Raw genomic sequence first — 18216 nt, 5'->3', positions numbered from 1 at the left:
AGGGCCTGACTCAAGCTGGGGAGGGCCTGACTCAAGCTGGGGAAGGCCTGACTCAAGCTTTGGAAGGCCTGACTCAAGATGGGGAAGGCCTGACTCAAGCTGGGGAGGGCCTGACTCAAGCTGGGGAAGGCCTGACTCAAGCTGGGGAGGGCCTGACTCAAGCTGGGGAGGGCCTGACTCAAGCTGGGGAGGGCCTGGCTCAAGCTGGGGGAGGCCTGACTCAAGCTGGGGAAGGCCTGACTCAAGCTGGGGAAGGTCTGACTCAAGCTGGGGAAGGCCAGACTCAAGCTGGGGAAGGCCTGACTCAAGCTGGGGAGGGCCTGACTCAAGCTGGGGAAGGCCTGACTCAAGCTGGGGAAGGTCTGACTCAAGCTGGGGAAGGCCAGACTCAAGCTGGGGAAGGCCTGACTCAAGCTGGGGAGGGCCTGACTCAAGCTGGGGAAGGCCTGACTCAAGCTGGGGAAGGCCTGACTCAAGCTGGGGAAGGCCTGACTCAAGCTGGGGAAGGCCTGACTCAAGCTGGGGAGGGCCTGACTCAAGCTGGGGAAGGCCTGACTCAAGCTGGGGAAGGCCTGACTCAAGCTGGGGAGGGCCTGACTCAAGCTGGGGAGGGCCTGACTCAAGCTGAGGAGGGCCTGACTCAAGCTGGGGGAGGCCTGACTCAAGCTGGGGGAGGCCTGACTCAAGCAGACTTCTGGCCTAGAAGGCCTAGTTAAATAAAGGTTGAATAAAAAAGGGGGGCTCCAGTTTCTCCACACCACATGAATATGACTGATCAGCTGTGAAAAGGAGCCTCTATTATAATATTATAATAAGCCTTTCCATTAGAGTCCATTTCTACTAACATTTGAATTGCTACCTTTGCCTATTTACATTACCTCCTGTATGTGTAATATTAAATCTAATATTTACATTACCTCCTGTATGTATAATATTAAATCTAATATTTACATTACCTCCTGTATGTATAATATTAAATCTAATATTTACATTACCTCCTGTATGTGTAATATTAAATCTAATATTTACATTACCTCCTGTATGTGTAATATTAAATCTAATATTTACATTACCTCCTGTATGTGTAATATTAAATCTAATATTTACATTACCTCCTGTATGTGTAATATTAAATCTAATATTTACATTACCTCCTGTATGTGTAATATTAAATCTAATATTTACAATACCTCCTGTATGTATAATATTAAATCTAATATTTACATTACCTCCTGTATGTGTAATATTAAATCTAATATTTACATTACCTCCTGTATGTGTAATATTAAATCTAATATTTACATTACCTCCTGTATGTGTAATATTAAATCTAATATTTACAATATCTCCTGTATGTATAATATTAAATCTAATATTTACATTACCTCCTGTATGTGTAATATTAAATCTAATATTTACATTACCTCCTGTATGTGTAATATTAAATCTAATATTTACAATATCTCCTGTCTGTACAGTATATTATGATTATTTGAGGGGTCCAACATCATAACATCATTACACTTATATTAAACCTCTTATTAGACTTAGACACGTGTACATGTAAATAAATGACACTTTTATTGATAAACTTGAAATGTATTTATCACAGCACTCTGCACCAGAGTATTCCTGGTGTGTGAGACACAAGAATCACAACGGTGTGTTTTTACATTCACAAGACTGGAGGACAGGAGGATGCCTTCTCCTGACGGACGCATCATCAGACCAATCACATTCCGTACATGATCATTCAGTTGTTTCTATAGGCTAGGTTGTGATTCCTCTGTATCCTTATAGCTTTAAAGGAGTCATAAACATACACGTAAGGCATGTATACCTCCGTCACCAAGTCATATGCTCATTCAAACATCCAAACACAATGATATGCACACATTGTTTTGTTCCAAAAATAATAAAGTCATAAACTCTCATTTAATCAAATATTGAAACAAACCTGGAAACGTCTCACAAAAGGGGAAATGTTGTGACTGAAACACACACACACACACACACACCTACATACACACACGCACACACGCACGCGCACGTGCACACACACACACACACACGCACACACGCACGCGCACGTGCACACACACCTACATACACACACACACACACACACACACACACACACACACACACACACACACACACACACACACACACACACACACACACACACACACACACACACATACACACACACACACCTACATACACACACACACGCACACACGCACGCACGCATGCACGCGCGCACACACACACACACGCACGCACGCACACACGCGCGTACACACACACACCTACATACACACACGCACGCACGCACACGCGCGCACACACACACACACACCTACATACACACACGCACACACACACACACACACACCTACATACACACACACATGCACACACGCACGCACGCATGCACGCGCACACACACACACACGCACGCACACACGCGCGCACACACACACCTACATACACACACGCACACACGCACGCACACACACACACACACACACACACACACGCACACACACAAAAATGACACATGATTTTACAATCTATGACTGTCAAAGTCATCAAGTGCTATCATTCTTCGAGTAACAGGGGCAAATATACAAACATTGGTTTGTACAATAAACCAGCATAAACCAGAAAAAGCAGCTAATTGATCTAACATGTGATAACAACACCAACAGCACTCGTATGGGATTCACATAGAGGCCTTTTTGCTATATGATATATGATATAGGTCTGATGCATTTGCTTTCAAGGAGGAGAATAAAGGGTCATTGCAGACAACCATAGAAGAAGATGAGAGAGTAGAAAAGGAGGACTTCATAACCCGTGAGCTTTGGAAAGCCTAAAAGCTCTTCAGTCAAGGGCTGGAAGACAGACGGAATACAAAATAATTGATTTCCAAAGGAAAGTCAATGAAGCAGCCTTTAATGATTGTGTGTATTGGACTGTGGACAGGAGCCATGTGGTGAGAGTCAGAGGTGGTGAATAAACAGACAGACGGAGAGAGAGAGAGAGAGAGAGAGAGAGAGACAGAGAGACAGAGAGAGAGAGAGAGAGAGACAGAGAGAGAGACAGAAGAGATCGAAAGGAGAGGGAGAGAGAGAGAGAGAGAGGGGGAAAGAGAAAAGAGAGAGACAGGAGGGAGGGAAAGAGAGAGCGAGACAGAGACGGAGAGAGAGAGAGAGAGACAGAGAGACAGAGACAGAGAGACAGAGAGAGAGAGAGACAGAAGAGATCGAAAGGAGAGAGAGGGAGACAGAGAGAGAGAGAGAAAGGAGAGAATGTGAGAGAGAGAGAAAGAGAGAGAGGCAGGGAGAGGGAGAGAGAGAAAGAGAGAGAGGCAGGGAGAGGGAGAGAGAGAAAGAGAGAGAGGCAGGGAGAGGGAGAGAGAGAAAGAGAGAGAGGCAGGGAGAGGGAGAGAGAGAAAGAGAGAGAGGCAGGGAGAGGGAGAGAGAGAAAGAGAGAGAGGCAGGGAGAGGGAGAGAGGGGGGGGGGACCTTGCTTATGTTATGCTCTGTATTGTATGTGTGAGGTAAATTTAAAACAACTGAGCTTGTCTAGTCTGGACCAATACCTTCACTGTTCTGTAGTAGTCTGGACCAATACCTTCACTGTTCTGTAGTAGTCTGGACCAATATCTTCACTGTTCTGTAGTAGTCTGGACCAATATCTTCACTGTTCTGTAGTAGTCTGGACCAATACCTTCACTGTTCTGTAGTAGTCTGGACCAATACCTTCACTGTTCTGTAGTAGTCTGGACCAATATCTTCACTGTTCTGTAGTAGTCTGGACCAATACCTTCACTGTTCTGTAGTAGTCTGGACCAATACCTTCACTGTTCTGTAGTAGTCTGGACCAATACCTTCACTGTTCTGTAGTAGTCTGGACCAATATCTTCACTGTTCTGTAGTAGTCTGGACCAATATCTTCACTGTTCTGTAGTAGTCTGGACCAATACCTTCACTGTTCTGTAGTAGTCTGGACCAATACCTTCACTGTTCTGTAGTAGTCTGGACCAATATCTTCACTGTTCTGTAGTAGTCTGGACCAATACCTTCACTGTTCTGTAGTAGTCTGGACCAATACCTTCACTGTTCTGTAGTAGTCTGGACCAATATCTTCACTGTTCTGTAGTAGTCTGGACCAATACCTTCACTGTTCTGTAGTAGTCTGGACCAATACCTTCACTGTTCTGTAGTAGTCTGGACCAATATCTTCACTGTTCTGTAGTAGTCTGGACCAATATCTTCACTGTTCTGTAGTAGTCTGGACCAATATCTTCACTGTTCTGTAGTAGTCTGGACCAATACCTTCACTGTTCTGTAGTAGTCTGGTTCTACGGATAGATAATACTACTTTTATTATACCTTATTATACTTGAAATACTTGACATAATACTACTTTTTCATTCATTTCAGAGGCTATGACTCTTGATCTTGGTTCAAATACAAAATGACTTTGTAGCTATATTGTAACATTGTAGCTGTATTGTAGCATTGTAGCTGTATTGTAGCATTGTAGCTGTATTGTAGCATTGTAGCTGTATTGTAGCATTGTAGCTGTATTGTGGCATTGTAGCTGTATTGTAGCATTGCAGCTATATAAGAGTTCTCAAGCGGCTAAGATGGAGGAGTTTCCATTAGCTTGTTAAGGCTGTTTTGCAATAAATCTAATCTCTGTAGTCTTTGGTGTACAATAAGATGACATTACAGTAGCCATGTTGTTGACATACATCCAATTTATAGATGACGCTAGCAATTTTCCTTATAAAATTAAAATTCTTCAGCAATTCGCCCTTAAGTTAGCCTAGTGGTTAGAGCGTTGGGCTAGTAACCGAAAGGTTTGCTCGATCAAATCCCCGAGCTGACAAGGTAAAAAAAAAATCTGTTGTTCTGCCCCTGAACAAGGCATTTAACCCACTGTTCCCCGGTAGGCCGTCATTGTAAATAAGAATTTCTTGTTAACTGACTTGCCTAGTTAAATAAACTTTTTAAAAAACATGTTAATGACTTTATGTGTCTCAGGATATATCAAATGTCTTGTAGCTTTGTGCTGTAGCTTTGAGTATTAAGGGTAGCCTAGTGGTTAGAGTGTAGAGGCGGCAGGTAGCCTAGTGGTTAGAGTGTAGAGGTGGTAGGTAGCCTAGTGGTTAGAGTGTAGAGGTGGCAGGTAGCCTAGTGGTTAGAGTGTAGAGGTGGCAGGTAGCCTAGTGGTTAGAGTGTAGAGGAGGCAGGTAGCCTAGTGGTTAGAGTGTAGAGGCGGCAGGTAGCCTAGTGGTTAGAGTGTAGAGGTGGTAGGTAGCCTAGTGGTTAGAGTGTAGAGGTGGCAGGTAGCCTAGTGGTTAGAGTGTAGAGGTGGCAGGTAGCCTAGTGGTTAGAGTGTAGAGGAGGCAGGTAGCCTAGTGGTTAGAGTGTAGAGGCGGCAGGTAGCCTAGTGGTTAGAGTGTAGAGGCGGCAGGTAGTCTAGTGGTTAAAGTGTAGAGGCGGCAGGTAGCCTAGTGGTTAGAGTGTAGAGGTGGCAGGTAGCCTAGTGGTTAGAGTGTAGAGGCGGCAGGTAGCCTAGTGGTTAGAGTGTAGAGGCGGCAGGTAGCCTAGTGGTTAGAGTGTAGAGGCGGCAGGTAGCCTAGTGGTTAGAGTGTAGGGGCGGCAGGTAGCCTAGTGGTTAGAGTGTAGAGGCGGCAGGTAGCCTAGTGGTTAGAGTGTAGAGGCGTCAGGTAGCCTAGTGGTTAGAGTGTAGAGGCGGCAGGGTAGCCTAGTGGTTAGAGTGTAGAGGCGGCAGGTAGCCTAGTGGTTAGAGTGTAGAGGCGGCAGGTAGCCTAGTGGTTAGAGCGTAGAGGCGGCAGGTAGCCTAGTGGTTAGAGCGTAGAGGCGGCAGGTAGCCTAGTGGTTAGAGGGGGGAGGCAGGTAGCCTAGTGGTTAGAGGGGAGGCAGGTAGCCTAGTGGTTAGAGGGGGGAGGCAGGTAGCCTAGTGGTTAGAGGGGAGGCAGGTAGCCTAGTGGTTAGAGGGGGGAGGCAGGTAGCCTAGTGGTTAGAGCGTTGAACTAGTAACCAGAAGGTTGCAAGTTCAAACCCCCGAGCTGACAAGGTACAAAAATGGTAACATGATAAAAAAAATCATCATCATTGGCATTGAGGAAAAAAACACAAAAAAATAACCAACCTGCCCAATATCCGCCAATAAAATTCCTTTCTATGTCATTATTTCAAGTTGACATATTGAAATAAACAAGTATCATAGATATGTACAGTATATCAATATACATACAATATCTGATTACTCATGTATTTAATCCACAGATAAGGAGCAAGTAACTTTCAATAAGGACAAACAAAAGTGACGGAAACTCTGTAAGACCAGGAGAAAAATACCTATTTGAAATTAGTTCAGATTACAAAAATAGTTGTGTTGGTTCAACAACAATTAGTTAGTCTCATTTGTATATAATAATAACTCAGAATTTGAATGAACAGTATCCTCTTAGAACCAGTTGTGGCATTACCGTCTCACCCCACACCATTCCAGCCTGATTATGTCACATTAACCACCTCCAATCCATCTGAAAACAGAAGACCCCACCTCCAATCCATCTGAAAACAGAAGACCCCACCTCCAATCCATCTGAAAACAGAAGACCCCACCTCCAATCCATCTGAAAACAGAAGACCCCATTCCCAATAAGACACTACATACACAGAGCCCTGGAACGGGCATATGGATACAGACATAAATCCCATCACAGACCCGTTGACTTGAATGGAAATTCTATTTCAGGATAGATATCTGTGTAGTTCTATTTCAGGATTGATATCTGTGTAGTTCTATTTCAGGATTGATATCTGTGTAGTTCTATTTCAGGATTGATATCTGTGTAGTTCTATTTCAGGATAGATATCCAGAATAATAAAAAACGGAATAATCACAATATAACCCCTGCATATTTATAATATAAATACAAGGAATTTCTGTAGTTTCTATTTCTGTTGTTTCTATTGTGCCATAAGTTAACCATAGCTCTGATAAAGAATGATGAGCTCAGGTTATAAAGATATAGGCTGATATTACTGTCTTGTAGTTTATCTGCTGTAGTTAATCTGTATCAAAGCATAGCACTAGCAGGCAGCAACATGGCAGCATGGGATGCCATCTTGGGCAGCCATCTCGGATCAGATAGCACAGGGGCTAGGTGCCTATAGCTCTCACGCACTCATCCGCAGCGGGCAAAAATTGTTTGCAATGACATCACAATGACATATTTTATGACGTCATGGTCAGGTTGTACACTTCGAAAAAAGAAACAAGTGTTATCTAGAACCAAAGGGTCCTTCAGCAGTCGCCATAGGAAAACTCAAATCAAACGTTATTTGTCTACATGCGCTAGATACAACAGGTTGTAGACCTTACCGTGAAATACTTACTTAAGAACCCTTTTTTTGGTTGCAGGTAAAACCCAGGTACCTGGAACCAAAAAAGGGTTCTCCTACTGGGACAGCCGAAGAACCCTTTCGGAACCCCTTTTTCTAATCAAGCAGAAAATAAGTCTATCTATCTAACTAGACAACAACCCAAAATATTTATTGATGTTGTCATGAAACAGACGGTCCACTTGGTTATACAGTAACAGAGACCAGTTGGTTGTAATCTGGTTAAATAGCACCTTCGTAACCAGAAAACCAGTTTACAATCAGGTAACTTTTAGTCTGATCTAGTCCATGCTAGTCTTGTCCGGTTTGGTTCTGTCCAGTCTGGTCCGGTCAGGTTCAGTCCAGGTCGGTCTGGTCCAGTCTGGTTCGGTCCAGTCCAGTCTGGTTCGGTCCAGTCAGGTCGGTCCGGTCCAGTCAGGTCGGTCCGGTCCACTCTGGTTCGGTCCAGTCAGGTCGGTCCGGTCCAGTCTGGTTCGGTCCAGTCCAGTCAGGTCGGTCCGGTCCAGTCAGGTCGGTCCGGTCCAGTCTGGTTCGGTCCAGTCCAGTCAGGTCGGTCCGGTCCAGTCAGGTCGGTCCGGTCCAGTCTGGTTCGGTCCAGTCCAGTCAGGTCGGTCCACTCTGGTTCGGTCCAGTCCAGTCAAGTTGGTCCGGTCCAGTCTGGTTCGGTCCAGTCAGGTCGCTCCGGTCCACTCTGGTTCGGTCCAGTCCAGTCAGGTCGGTCCAGTCCAGTCTGGTTCGGTCCAGTCCAGTCAGGTCGGTCCGGTCCAGTCTGGTTCGGTCCAGTCCAGTCAGGTCTAGGCACAATGTGAGAGCGTTAGTTTGATAAGTCCCTCTGTGTGCATCCTATAGAGCAGTTTGAACTCTGCTGGCAGCTGGTGGGACTCCTGCCACTTGGTGGTGAACTTGGTACCCTTCTTGTCGTAATAGTGATAGGGCAGCTCCTTGCCCGTGTTGGGGTCCCAGCCAAAGGGCCAGAAGCCGTACAGGTGGATCTCCTCACACATGGACGAGGCCAGAGTGTACATGAGGATCCCTGTGCTCAGACGCTTCGGTGACAGCTGCTTGGTCTTCCAGTATCTGCAGCACAGACCAACAGAACAGACAGGGTTAGAATGGATACTGTTAGAATGGACACTGTTAGAATGGGTACTGGATACTGTTAGAATGGATCCTGTTAGAATGGATACTGTTAGAATGGTTACTGTTAGAATGGATACTGTTAGAATGGATACTGTTAGAATGGTTACTGGATACTGTTAGAATGGATACTGTTAGAATGGGTACTGTTAGAATGGATACTGGATACTGTTAGAATGGATACTGTCAGAATGGATACTGTTGGAATGGATACTGTTAGAATGGATACTGGATACTGTTAGAATGGATACTGTTAGAATGGGTACTGTTAGAATGGATAATGGATACTGTTAGAATGGATACTCTTAGAATGGGTACTGTTAGAATGGATACTGTTAGAATGGATACTGTTAGAATGGATACTGGATACTGTTAGAATGGATACTGTTAGAATGGTTACTGTTAGAATGGATACTGTTAGAATGGATACTGTTAGAATGGATACTGTTAGAATGGATACTGGATACTGTTAGAATGGATACTGGATACTGTTAGAATGGATACTGTTAGAATGGGTACTGTTAGAATGGATAATGGATACTGTTAGAATGGATACTCTTAGAATGGGTACTGTTAGAATGGATACTGTTAGAATGGATACTGTTAGAATGGTTACAGTTGGAATGGTTACTGGATACTGTTAGAATGGTTACTGTTAGAATGGATACTGTTGGAATGGGTACTGTTAGAATAGATACTGGATACTGTTAGAATGGATACTGTTAGAATGGTTACAATTGGAATGGTTACTGGATACTGTTAGAATGGATACTGTTAGAATGGTTACTGTTAGAATGGATTTTGGATACTGTTAGAATGGAAACTGTTAGAATGGTTACAGTTGGAATGGTTACTGGATACTGTTAGAATGGAAACTGGGTACTGTTAGAATGGAAACTGTTAGAATGGATACTGTTAGAATGGGTACTGTTAGAATGGATACTGTTAGAATGGGTACTGTTAGAATGGATACTGTTAGATTGGATACTGTTAGAATGGGTACTGTTAGAATAGATACTGGATACTGTTAGAATGGATACTGTTAGAATGGTTACAGTTGGAATGGTTACTGGAAACTGTTAGAATGGAAACTGTTAGAATGGTTACAGTTGGAATGATTACTGGATACTGTTAGAATGGATACTGTTAGAATGGTTACAGTTGGAATGGTTACTGGATACTGTTAGAATGGATACTGTTAGAATGGATACTGTTAGAATGGGTACTGTTAGAATAGATACTGGATACTGTTAGAATGGATACTGTTAGAATGGTTACAGTTGGAATGGTTACTGGATACTGTTAGAATGGATACTGTTAGAATGGATACTGTTAGAATGGATACTGGATACTGTTAGAATGGGTACTGTTAGAATGGATACTGGATACTGTTAGAATGGATACTGTTAGAATGGGTACTGTTACAATGGATACTGGATACTGTTAGAATGGATACTGTTAGAATGGATATTGAATAATGTTAGAATGGATACTGTTAGAATGGATATTGTTAGAATGGATACTGTTAGAATGGGCACTGTTAGAATGGATACTGGATGCTGTTAGAATGGATACTGTTAGAATGGATACTGTTAGAATGGATACTGTTAGAATGGTTACAGTTGGAATGGTTACTGGATACTGTTAGAATGGTTACTGTTAGAATGGATACTGTTGGAATGGGTACTGTTAGAATAGATACTGGATACTGTTAGAATGGATACTGTTAGAATGGTTACAGTTGGAATGATTACTGGATACTGTTAGAATGGATACTGTTAGAATGGTTACAGTTGGAATGGTTACTGGATACTGTTAGAATGGTTACTGTTAGAATGGATACTGTTGGAATGGGTACTGTTAGAATAGATACTGGATACTGTTAGAATGGATACTGTTAGAATGGTTACAGTTGGAATGGTTACTGGATACTGTTAGAATGGTTACTGTTAGAATGGATACTGGATACTGTTAGAATGGAAACTGTTAGAATGGATACTGTTAGAATGGATACTGTTAGAATGGTTACAGTTGGAATGGTTACTGGATACTGTTAGAATGGTTACTGTTAGAATGGATACTGGATACTGTTAGAATGGAAACTGTTAGAATGGATACTGTTAGAATGGATACTGTTAGAATGGGTACTGTTAGAATAGATACTGGATACTGTTAGAATGGATACTGTTAGAATGGTTACAGTTGGAATGATTACTGGATACTGTTAGAATGGATACTGGATACTGTTAGAATGGATACTGTTAGAATGCGTACTGTTAGAATGGATACTGGATACTGTTAGAATGGATACTGTTAGAATGGATACTGAATAATGTTAGAATGGATACTGTTAGAATGGATACTGTTAGAATGGGTACTGTTAGAATAGATACTGGATACTGTTAGAATGGATACTGTTGGAATGGGTACTGTTAGAATAGATACTGGATACTGTTAGAATGGATACTGTTAGAATGGTTACAGTTGGAATGGTTACTGGATACTGTTAGAATGGATACTGTTAGAATGGTTACTGTTAGAATGGATACTGGATACTGTTAGAATGGAAACTGTTAGAATGGATACTGTTAGAATGGGTACTGTTAGAATAGATACTGTTAGAATGGTTAGTGTTAGAATGGATACTGTTAGAATGGATACTGTTAGAATGGATACTGTTAGAATGGATACTGTTAGAATGGACACTGTATACTGTTAGAATGGATACTGTTAGAATGGGTACTGTTAGAATGGGTACTGGATAATGTTAGAATGGATACTGTTAGAATGGATACTGTTAGAATAGATTCTGTTAGAATGGATACTGTTAGAATAGATTCTGTTAGAATGGGTACTGTTAGAATGGATACTGGATGCTGTTAGAATGGATACTGTTAGAATGGTTACTGTTAGAATGGGTACTGTTAGAATAGATACTGTTAGAATGGTTAGTGTTAGAATGGATACTGTTAGAATGGATACTGTTAGAATAGATTCTGTTAGAATGGATACTGTTAGAATAGATTCTGTTAGAATGGGTACTGTTAGAATGGATACTGGATGCTGTTAGAATGGATACTGTTAGAATGGATAATGTTAGAATGGATACTGTTAGAATGGATACTGGATACTGTTAGAATGGGTACTGTTAGAATGGATAGTGGATACTGTTAGAATGGATACTGTTAGAATGGGTACTGTTAGAATGGATACTGGATACTGTTAGAATGGATACTGTTAGAATGGATACTGAATAATGTTAGAATGGATACTGTTAGAATGGATACTGTTAGAATGGATACTGTTAGAATGGGTACTGTTAGAATGGATACTGGATGCTGTTAGAATGGATACTGTTAGAATGGATACTGGATACTGTTAGAATGGATACTGGATGCTGTTAGAATGGATACTGTTAGAATGGATACTGTTAGAATGGATACTGGATACTGTTAGAATGGATACTGTTAGAATGGTTACAGGTGGAATGGTTACTGGATACTGTTAGAATCGTTACTGTTAGAATGGATACTGTTGGAATGGGTACTGTTAGAATAGATACTGGATACTGTTAGAATGGATACTGTTAGAATGGTCACTGTTAGAATGGATACTGTTAGAATGGATACTGTTAGAATGGAAACTGTTAGAATGGATACTGTTAGAATGGGTACTGTTAGGATAGATACCGGATACTGTTAGAATGGATACTGTTAGAATGGTTACAGTTGGAATGATTACTGGATACTGTTAGAATGGATACTGTTAGAATGGTTACAGTTGGAATGGTTACTGGATAATGTTAGAATGGTTACTGTTAGAATGGATACTGTTGGAATGGGTACTGTTAGAATAGATACTGGATACTGTTAGAATGGATACTGTTAGAATGGTTACAGTTGGAATGGTTACTGGATACTGTTAGAATGGATACTGTTAGAATGGTTACTGTTAGAATGGATACTGGATACTGTTAGAATGGAAACTGTTAGAATGGATACTGTTAGAATGGGTACTGTTAGAATAGATACTGGATACTGTTAGAATGGATACTGTTAGAATGGTTACAGTTGGAATGGTTACTGGATACTGTTAGAATGGATACTGTTAGAATGGATACTGTTAGAATGGGTACTGTTAGAATAGATACTGGATACTGTTAGAATGGATACTGTTAGAATGGTTACAGTTGGAATGATTACTGGATACTGTTAGAATGGATACTGTTAGAATGGATACTGTTAGAATGGATACTGTTAGAATGGGTACTGTTAGAATAGATACTGGATACTGTTAGAATGGATACTGTTAGAATGGTTACAGTTGGAATGATTACTGGATACTGTTAGAATGGATACTGTTAGAATGGATACTGTTAGAATGGATACTGTTAGAATGGATACTGTTAGAATGGACACTGTATACTGTTAGAATGGATACTGTTAGAATGGGTACTGTTAGAATGGGTACTGGATAATGTTAGAATGGATACTGTTAGAATGGATACTGTTAGAATAGATTCTGTTAGAATGGATACTGTTAGAATAGATTCTGTTAGAATGGGTACTGTTAGAATGGATACTGGATACTGTTAGAATGGATACTGTTAGAATGGATACTGTTAGAATGGGTACTGTTAGAATAGATACTGGATACTGTTAGAATGGATACTGTTAGAATGGTTACAGTTGGAATGATTAACTGGATACTGTAGAATGGATACTGTTAAATGGATACTGTTAGAATGGATACTGTTAGAATGGGGTACTGTTAGAATGGATACTGGATACTGGTTAGAATGGATACTGTTAGAATGGATACTGTTAGAATGGGTACTGTTAGAAATAGATACTGGATACTGTTAGAAGGATACTGTTAGAAGGTTTACAGTTGGAATGATTACTGGTACTGTTAGAATGGATACTGTTAGAATGGATAATGTTTAGAATGGATGACTGTTAGAATGGGTACTGTTAGAATAGAACTGGATACTGTTAGAATGGATACTGTTAGAATGGTTACAGTTGGAATGATACTGGATACTGTTAGAATGGATACTGTTATAATGGATACTGTTAGAATGGATACTGTTAGAATGGATACTGTTAGAATGGACACTGTATACTGTTAGAATGGATACTGTTAGAAATGGTACTGTTAGAATGGGTACTGGGATAATGTTAGAATGGATACTGTTAGAATGGATACTGTTAGAATAGATTCTGTTAGAATGGGTACTGTTTAGAATGGATACTGGATGCTGTTAGAATGGATACTGTTAGAATGGTTACTGTTAGAATGATAACTGTTTAGAATAGATACTGTTAGAATGGTTAGTGTTAGAATGGATAATGTTAGAATGGATATGTTAGAATGGATACTGTTAGAATGGGTACTGTTAGAATAGATACTGGATACTGTTAGAATGGATACTGTTAGAATGGATACTGTTAGAATAGATTCTGTTAGAATGGGTACTGTTAGAATGGATACTGGATGCTGTTAGAATGGATACTGTTAGAATAGATTCTGTTAGAATGGATACTGTTAGAATAGATACTGGATACTGTTAGAATGGATACTGTTGGAATGGTTACTGGATACTGTTAGAATGGATACTGTTAGAATGGATACTGTTAGAATGGATACTGTTAGAATGGGTACTGTTAGAATGGATACTGGATGCTGTTAGAATGGATACTGTTAGAATGGATACTGGATACTGTTAGAATGGATACTGGATGCTGTTAGAATGGATACTGTTAGAATGGATACTGTTAGAATGGATACTGGATACTGTTAGAATGGATACTGTTAGAATGGTTACAGTTGGAATGGTTACTGGATACTGTTAGAATCGTTACTGTTAGAATGGATACTGTTGGAATGGGTACTGTTAGAATAGATACTGGATACTGTTAGAATGGATACTGTTAGAATGGTCACTGTTAGAATGGATACTGTTAGAATGGATACTGTTAGAATGGATACTGTTTAGAATGGTTACTGTTAGAATGATTATGGATACTGTTAGAATGGATACTGGATACTGTTAGAATGGATACTGTTAGAATGGATACTGTTTAGAATGGATATGGATACTGTTAGAATGATTACTGTTAGAATGGATACTGGATACTGTTAGAATGGATACTGTTAGAATGGATACTGTGTAGAATGGATACTGTTAGAATGGATACTGATACTGTTAGAATGGATACTGTTAGAATGGGTACTGTTAGAATGGATACTGGATCTGTTAGAATGGTTACAGTTGGAATGGTTACTGGTACTGTTAGAATGGATACTGTTAGAATGGTTACTGTTAGAATGGATACTGGATACTGTTAGAATGGATACTGTTAGAATGGATACTGTTAGAATGGGTACTGTTAGAATGGATACTGTTAGAATGGGAGTTACTGTTTAGAATGGATACTGTAGAATGGATACTGTTAGAATGGATACTGTTAGAATGGTACTGGATACTGTTAGAATGGATACTGTTAGAATGGGATACTGTTAGAATGGGTACTGGATAGTTAGAATGGATACTGTTAGAATGGTACTGTTAGAATAGATACTGTTAGAATGGATACTGTTAGAATGGACTATGTTAGAATGGATACTGTTAGAATGGATACTGGATACTGTTAGAATGGATACTGTTAGAATGGATACTGTTAGAATGGGTACTGTTAGAATAGATATGGATACTGTTAGAATGGATACTGTTAGAATGGATACTGTTAGAATGGATACTGTTAGAATGGGTACTGTTAGAATGGATACTGGATACTGTTAGAATGGATACTGTTAGAATGGTACTGTTAGAATGGATACTGTTAGAATGGATACTGTTAGAATGGTTAGTGTAGAATGGATACTGTTAGAATGGATACTGTTAGAATGGGTACTGTTAGAATGGATACTGGATACTGTTAGAATGGATACTGTTAGAATGGTACTGTTAGAATGGATACTGTTAGAATGGATACTGTTAGAATGGTACTGTTAGAATGGATACTGTTAGAATGGATACTGTTAGAATGGATACTGTTAGAATGGATACTGTTAGAATAGATATGGATACTGTTAGAATGGATACTGTTAGAATGGATACTGTTAGAATGGATACTGTTAGAATGGATACTGTTAGAAGGATACTGGATACTGTTAGAATGGATACTGTTAGAATGGATACTGTTAGAATGGATACTGTTAGAATGGATACTTAGAATGGTTACTGTTAGAATGGATACTGTTAGAATGGATACTGTTAGAATGGATACTGTTAGAATGGATACTGTTAGAATGGGTACTGTTAGAATAGAACTGGATACTGTTAGAATGGATACTGTTAGAATGGTTACTGGATACTGTTAGAATGGATACTGTTAGAATGGATACTGTTAGAATGGATACTGGATACTGTTAGAATGGATACTGTTAGAATGGATACTGTTAGAATGGGTACTGTTAGAATGGATACTGTTAGAATGGATACTGTTAGAATGGATACTGTTAGAATGGATACTGTTAGAATGGATACTGTTAGAATGGATACTGGATACTGTTAGAATGGATACTGTTAGAATGGATACTGTTAGAATGGGTACTGGATAATGTTAGAATGGATACTGTTAGAATGGATACTGTTAGAATGGATACTGTTAGAATGGATACTGTTAGAATGGATACTGTTAGAATGGTACTGTTAGAATGGATATGGATACTGTTAGAATGGATACTGTTAGAATGGATACTGTTAGAATGGGTACTGTTAGAATAGAACTGGATACTGTTAGAATGGATACTGTTAGAATGGATACTGTTAGAATGGATACTGTTAGAATGGGTACTGTTAGAATGGATACTGGATACTGTTAGAATGGATACTGTTAGAATGGTACTGTTAGAATGGTTACTGTTAGAATGGATACTGTTAGAATGGATACTGTTAGAATGGATACTGTTAGAATGGATACTGTTAGAATGGGTACTGTTAGAATGGATACTGGATACTGTTAGAATGGATACTGTTAGAATGGATACTGTTAGAATGGATACTGTTAGAATGGATACTGTTAGAATGGTACTGTTAGAATGGATACTGTTAGAATGGATACTGTTAGAATGGATACTGTTAGAATGGTACTGTTAGAATAGATACTGGATACTGTTAGAATGGATACTGTTAGAATGGATACTGTTAGAATGGATACTGTTAGAATGGATACTGTTAGAATGGATACTGGATACTGTTAGAATGGATACTGTTAGAATGGATACTGTTAGAATGGATACTGTTAGATGGTACTGTTAGAATGGATACTGTTAGAATGGATACTGTTAGAATGGATACTGTTAGAATGGATACTGTTAGAATGGATACTGTTAGAATGGGTACTGTTAGAATAGATACTGGATACTGTTAGAATGGATACTGTTGAATGGTACTGGTACTGTTAGAATGGATACTGTTAGAATGGATACTGTTAGAATGGGTACTGTTAGAATGGTATACTGTTAGAATGGATACTGTTAGAATGGATACTGTTAGAATGGATACTGTTAGAATGGATACTGTTAGAATGGATACTGTTAGAATGGGTACTGTTAGAATGGATACTGTTAGAATGGTACTGTTAGAATGGATACTGTTAGAATGGATACTGTTAGAATGGATACTGTTAGAATGGATACTGTTAGAATGGGTACTGTTAGAATAGTTACTGGATACTGTTAGAATGGATACTGTTAGAATGGTTACTGGATACTGTTAGAATGGATACTGTTAGAATGGATACTGTTAGAATGGTACTGTTAGAATGGATACTGTTAGAATGGATACTGTTAGAATGGATACTGTTAGAATGGATACTGTTAGAATGGATACTGTTAGAATGGATACTGTTAGAATGGATACTGTTAGAATGGATACTGTTAGAATGGATACTGTTAGAATGGATACTGTTAGAATGGATACTGTTAGAATGGATACTGGATACTGTTAGAATGGATACTGTTAGAATGGTTACTGTTAGAATGGATACTGGATACTGTTAGAATGGATACTGTTAGAATGGATACTGTTAGAATGGATACTGTTAGAATGGATACTGTTAGAATGGATACTGTTAGAATGGATACTGTTAGAATGGATACTGGATACTGTTAGAATGGATACTGTTAGAATGGATACTGTTAGAATGGATACTGTTAGAATGATACTGGATACTGTTAGAATGGGACTGTTAGAATGGATACTGGATACTGTTAGAATGGATACTGTTAGAATGGGTACTGTTAGAATGGATACTGGATACTGTTAGAATGGATACTGTTAGAATGGATACTGAATAATGTTAGAATGGATACTGTTAGAATGGATACTGTTAGAATGGATACTGGATACTGTTAGAATGGATACTGTTAGAATGGATACTGTTAGAATGGATACTGTTAGAATGGTTACTGTTGGATGGTTACTGGGATACTGTTAGAATGGATACTGTTAGAATGGTACTGTTAGAATGGATACTGGATACTGTTAGAATGGATACTGTTAGAATGGATACTGTTAGAATGGGTACTGTTAGAATAGATACTGGATACTGTT

General features: G+C 39.7%; 1 protein-coding gene across 1 annotated transcript in view; it reads right to left on the bottom strand.

Moving 5' to 3' along the window:
• Window positions 1–6306: 6306 nt before the first annotated feature.
• The window catches only part of LOC109881954 (sia-alpha-2,3-Gal-beta-1,4-GlcNAc-R:alpha 2,8-sialyltransferase), a 184453-nt gene continuing 172543 nt past the window's right edge, over window positions 6307–18216 (bottom strand). Inside the window, exon 4 of the mRNA XM_031803312.1 lies at window positions 6307–8534. Within this exon, the coding sequence (XP_031659172.1) occupies window positions 8252–8534 (283 nt within the window). The 3' untranslated portion in view covers window positions 6307–8251. The remainder of the gene's footprint in view (window positions 8535–18216) is intronic.

This window comes from Oncorhynchus kisutch, linkage group LG23, assembly GCF_002021735.2.
Source record: "Oncorhynchus kisutch isolate 150728-3 linkage group LG23, Okis_V2, whole genome shotgun sequence".
Taxonomy (NCBI): domain Eukaryota; kingdom Metazoa; phylum Chordata; class Actinopteri; order Salmoniformes; family Salmonidae; genus Oncorhynchus; species Oncorhynchus kisutch.
Note: the sequence above shows the minus strand (reverse complement) of the source record. Positions and strands in the feature narration are given on the sequence as shown.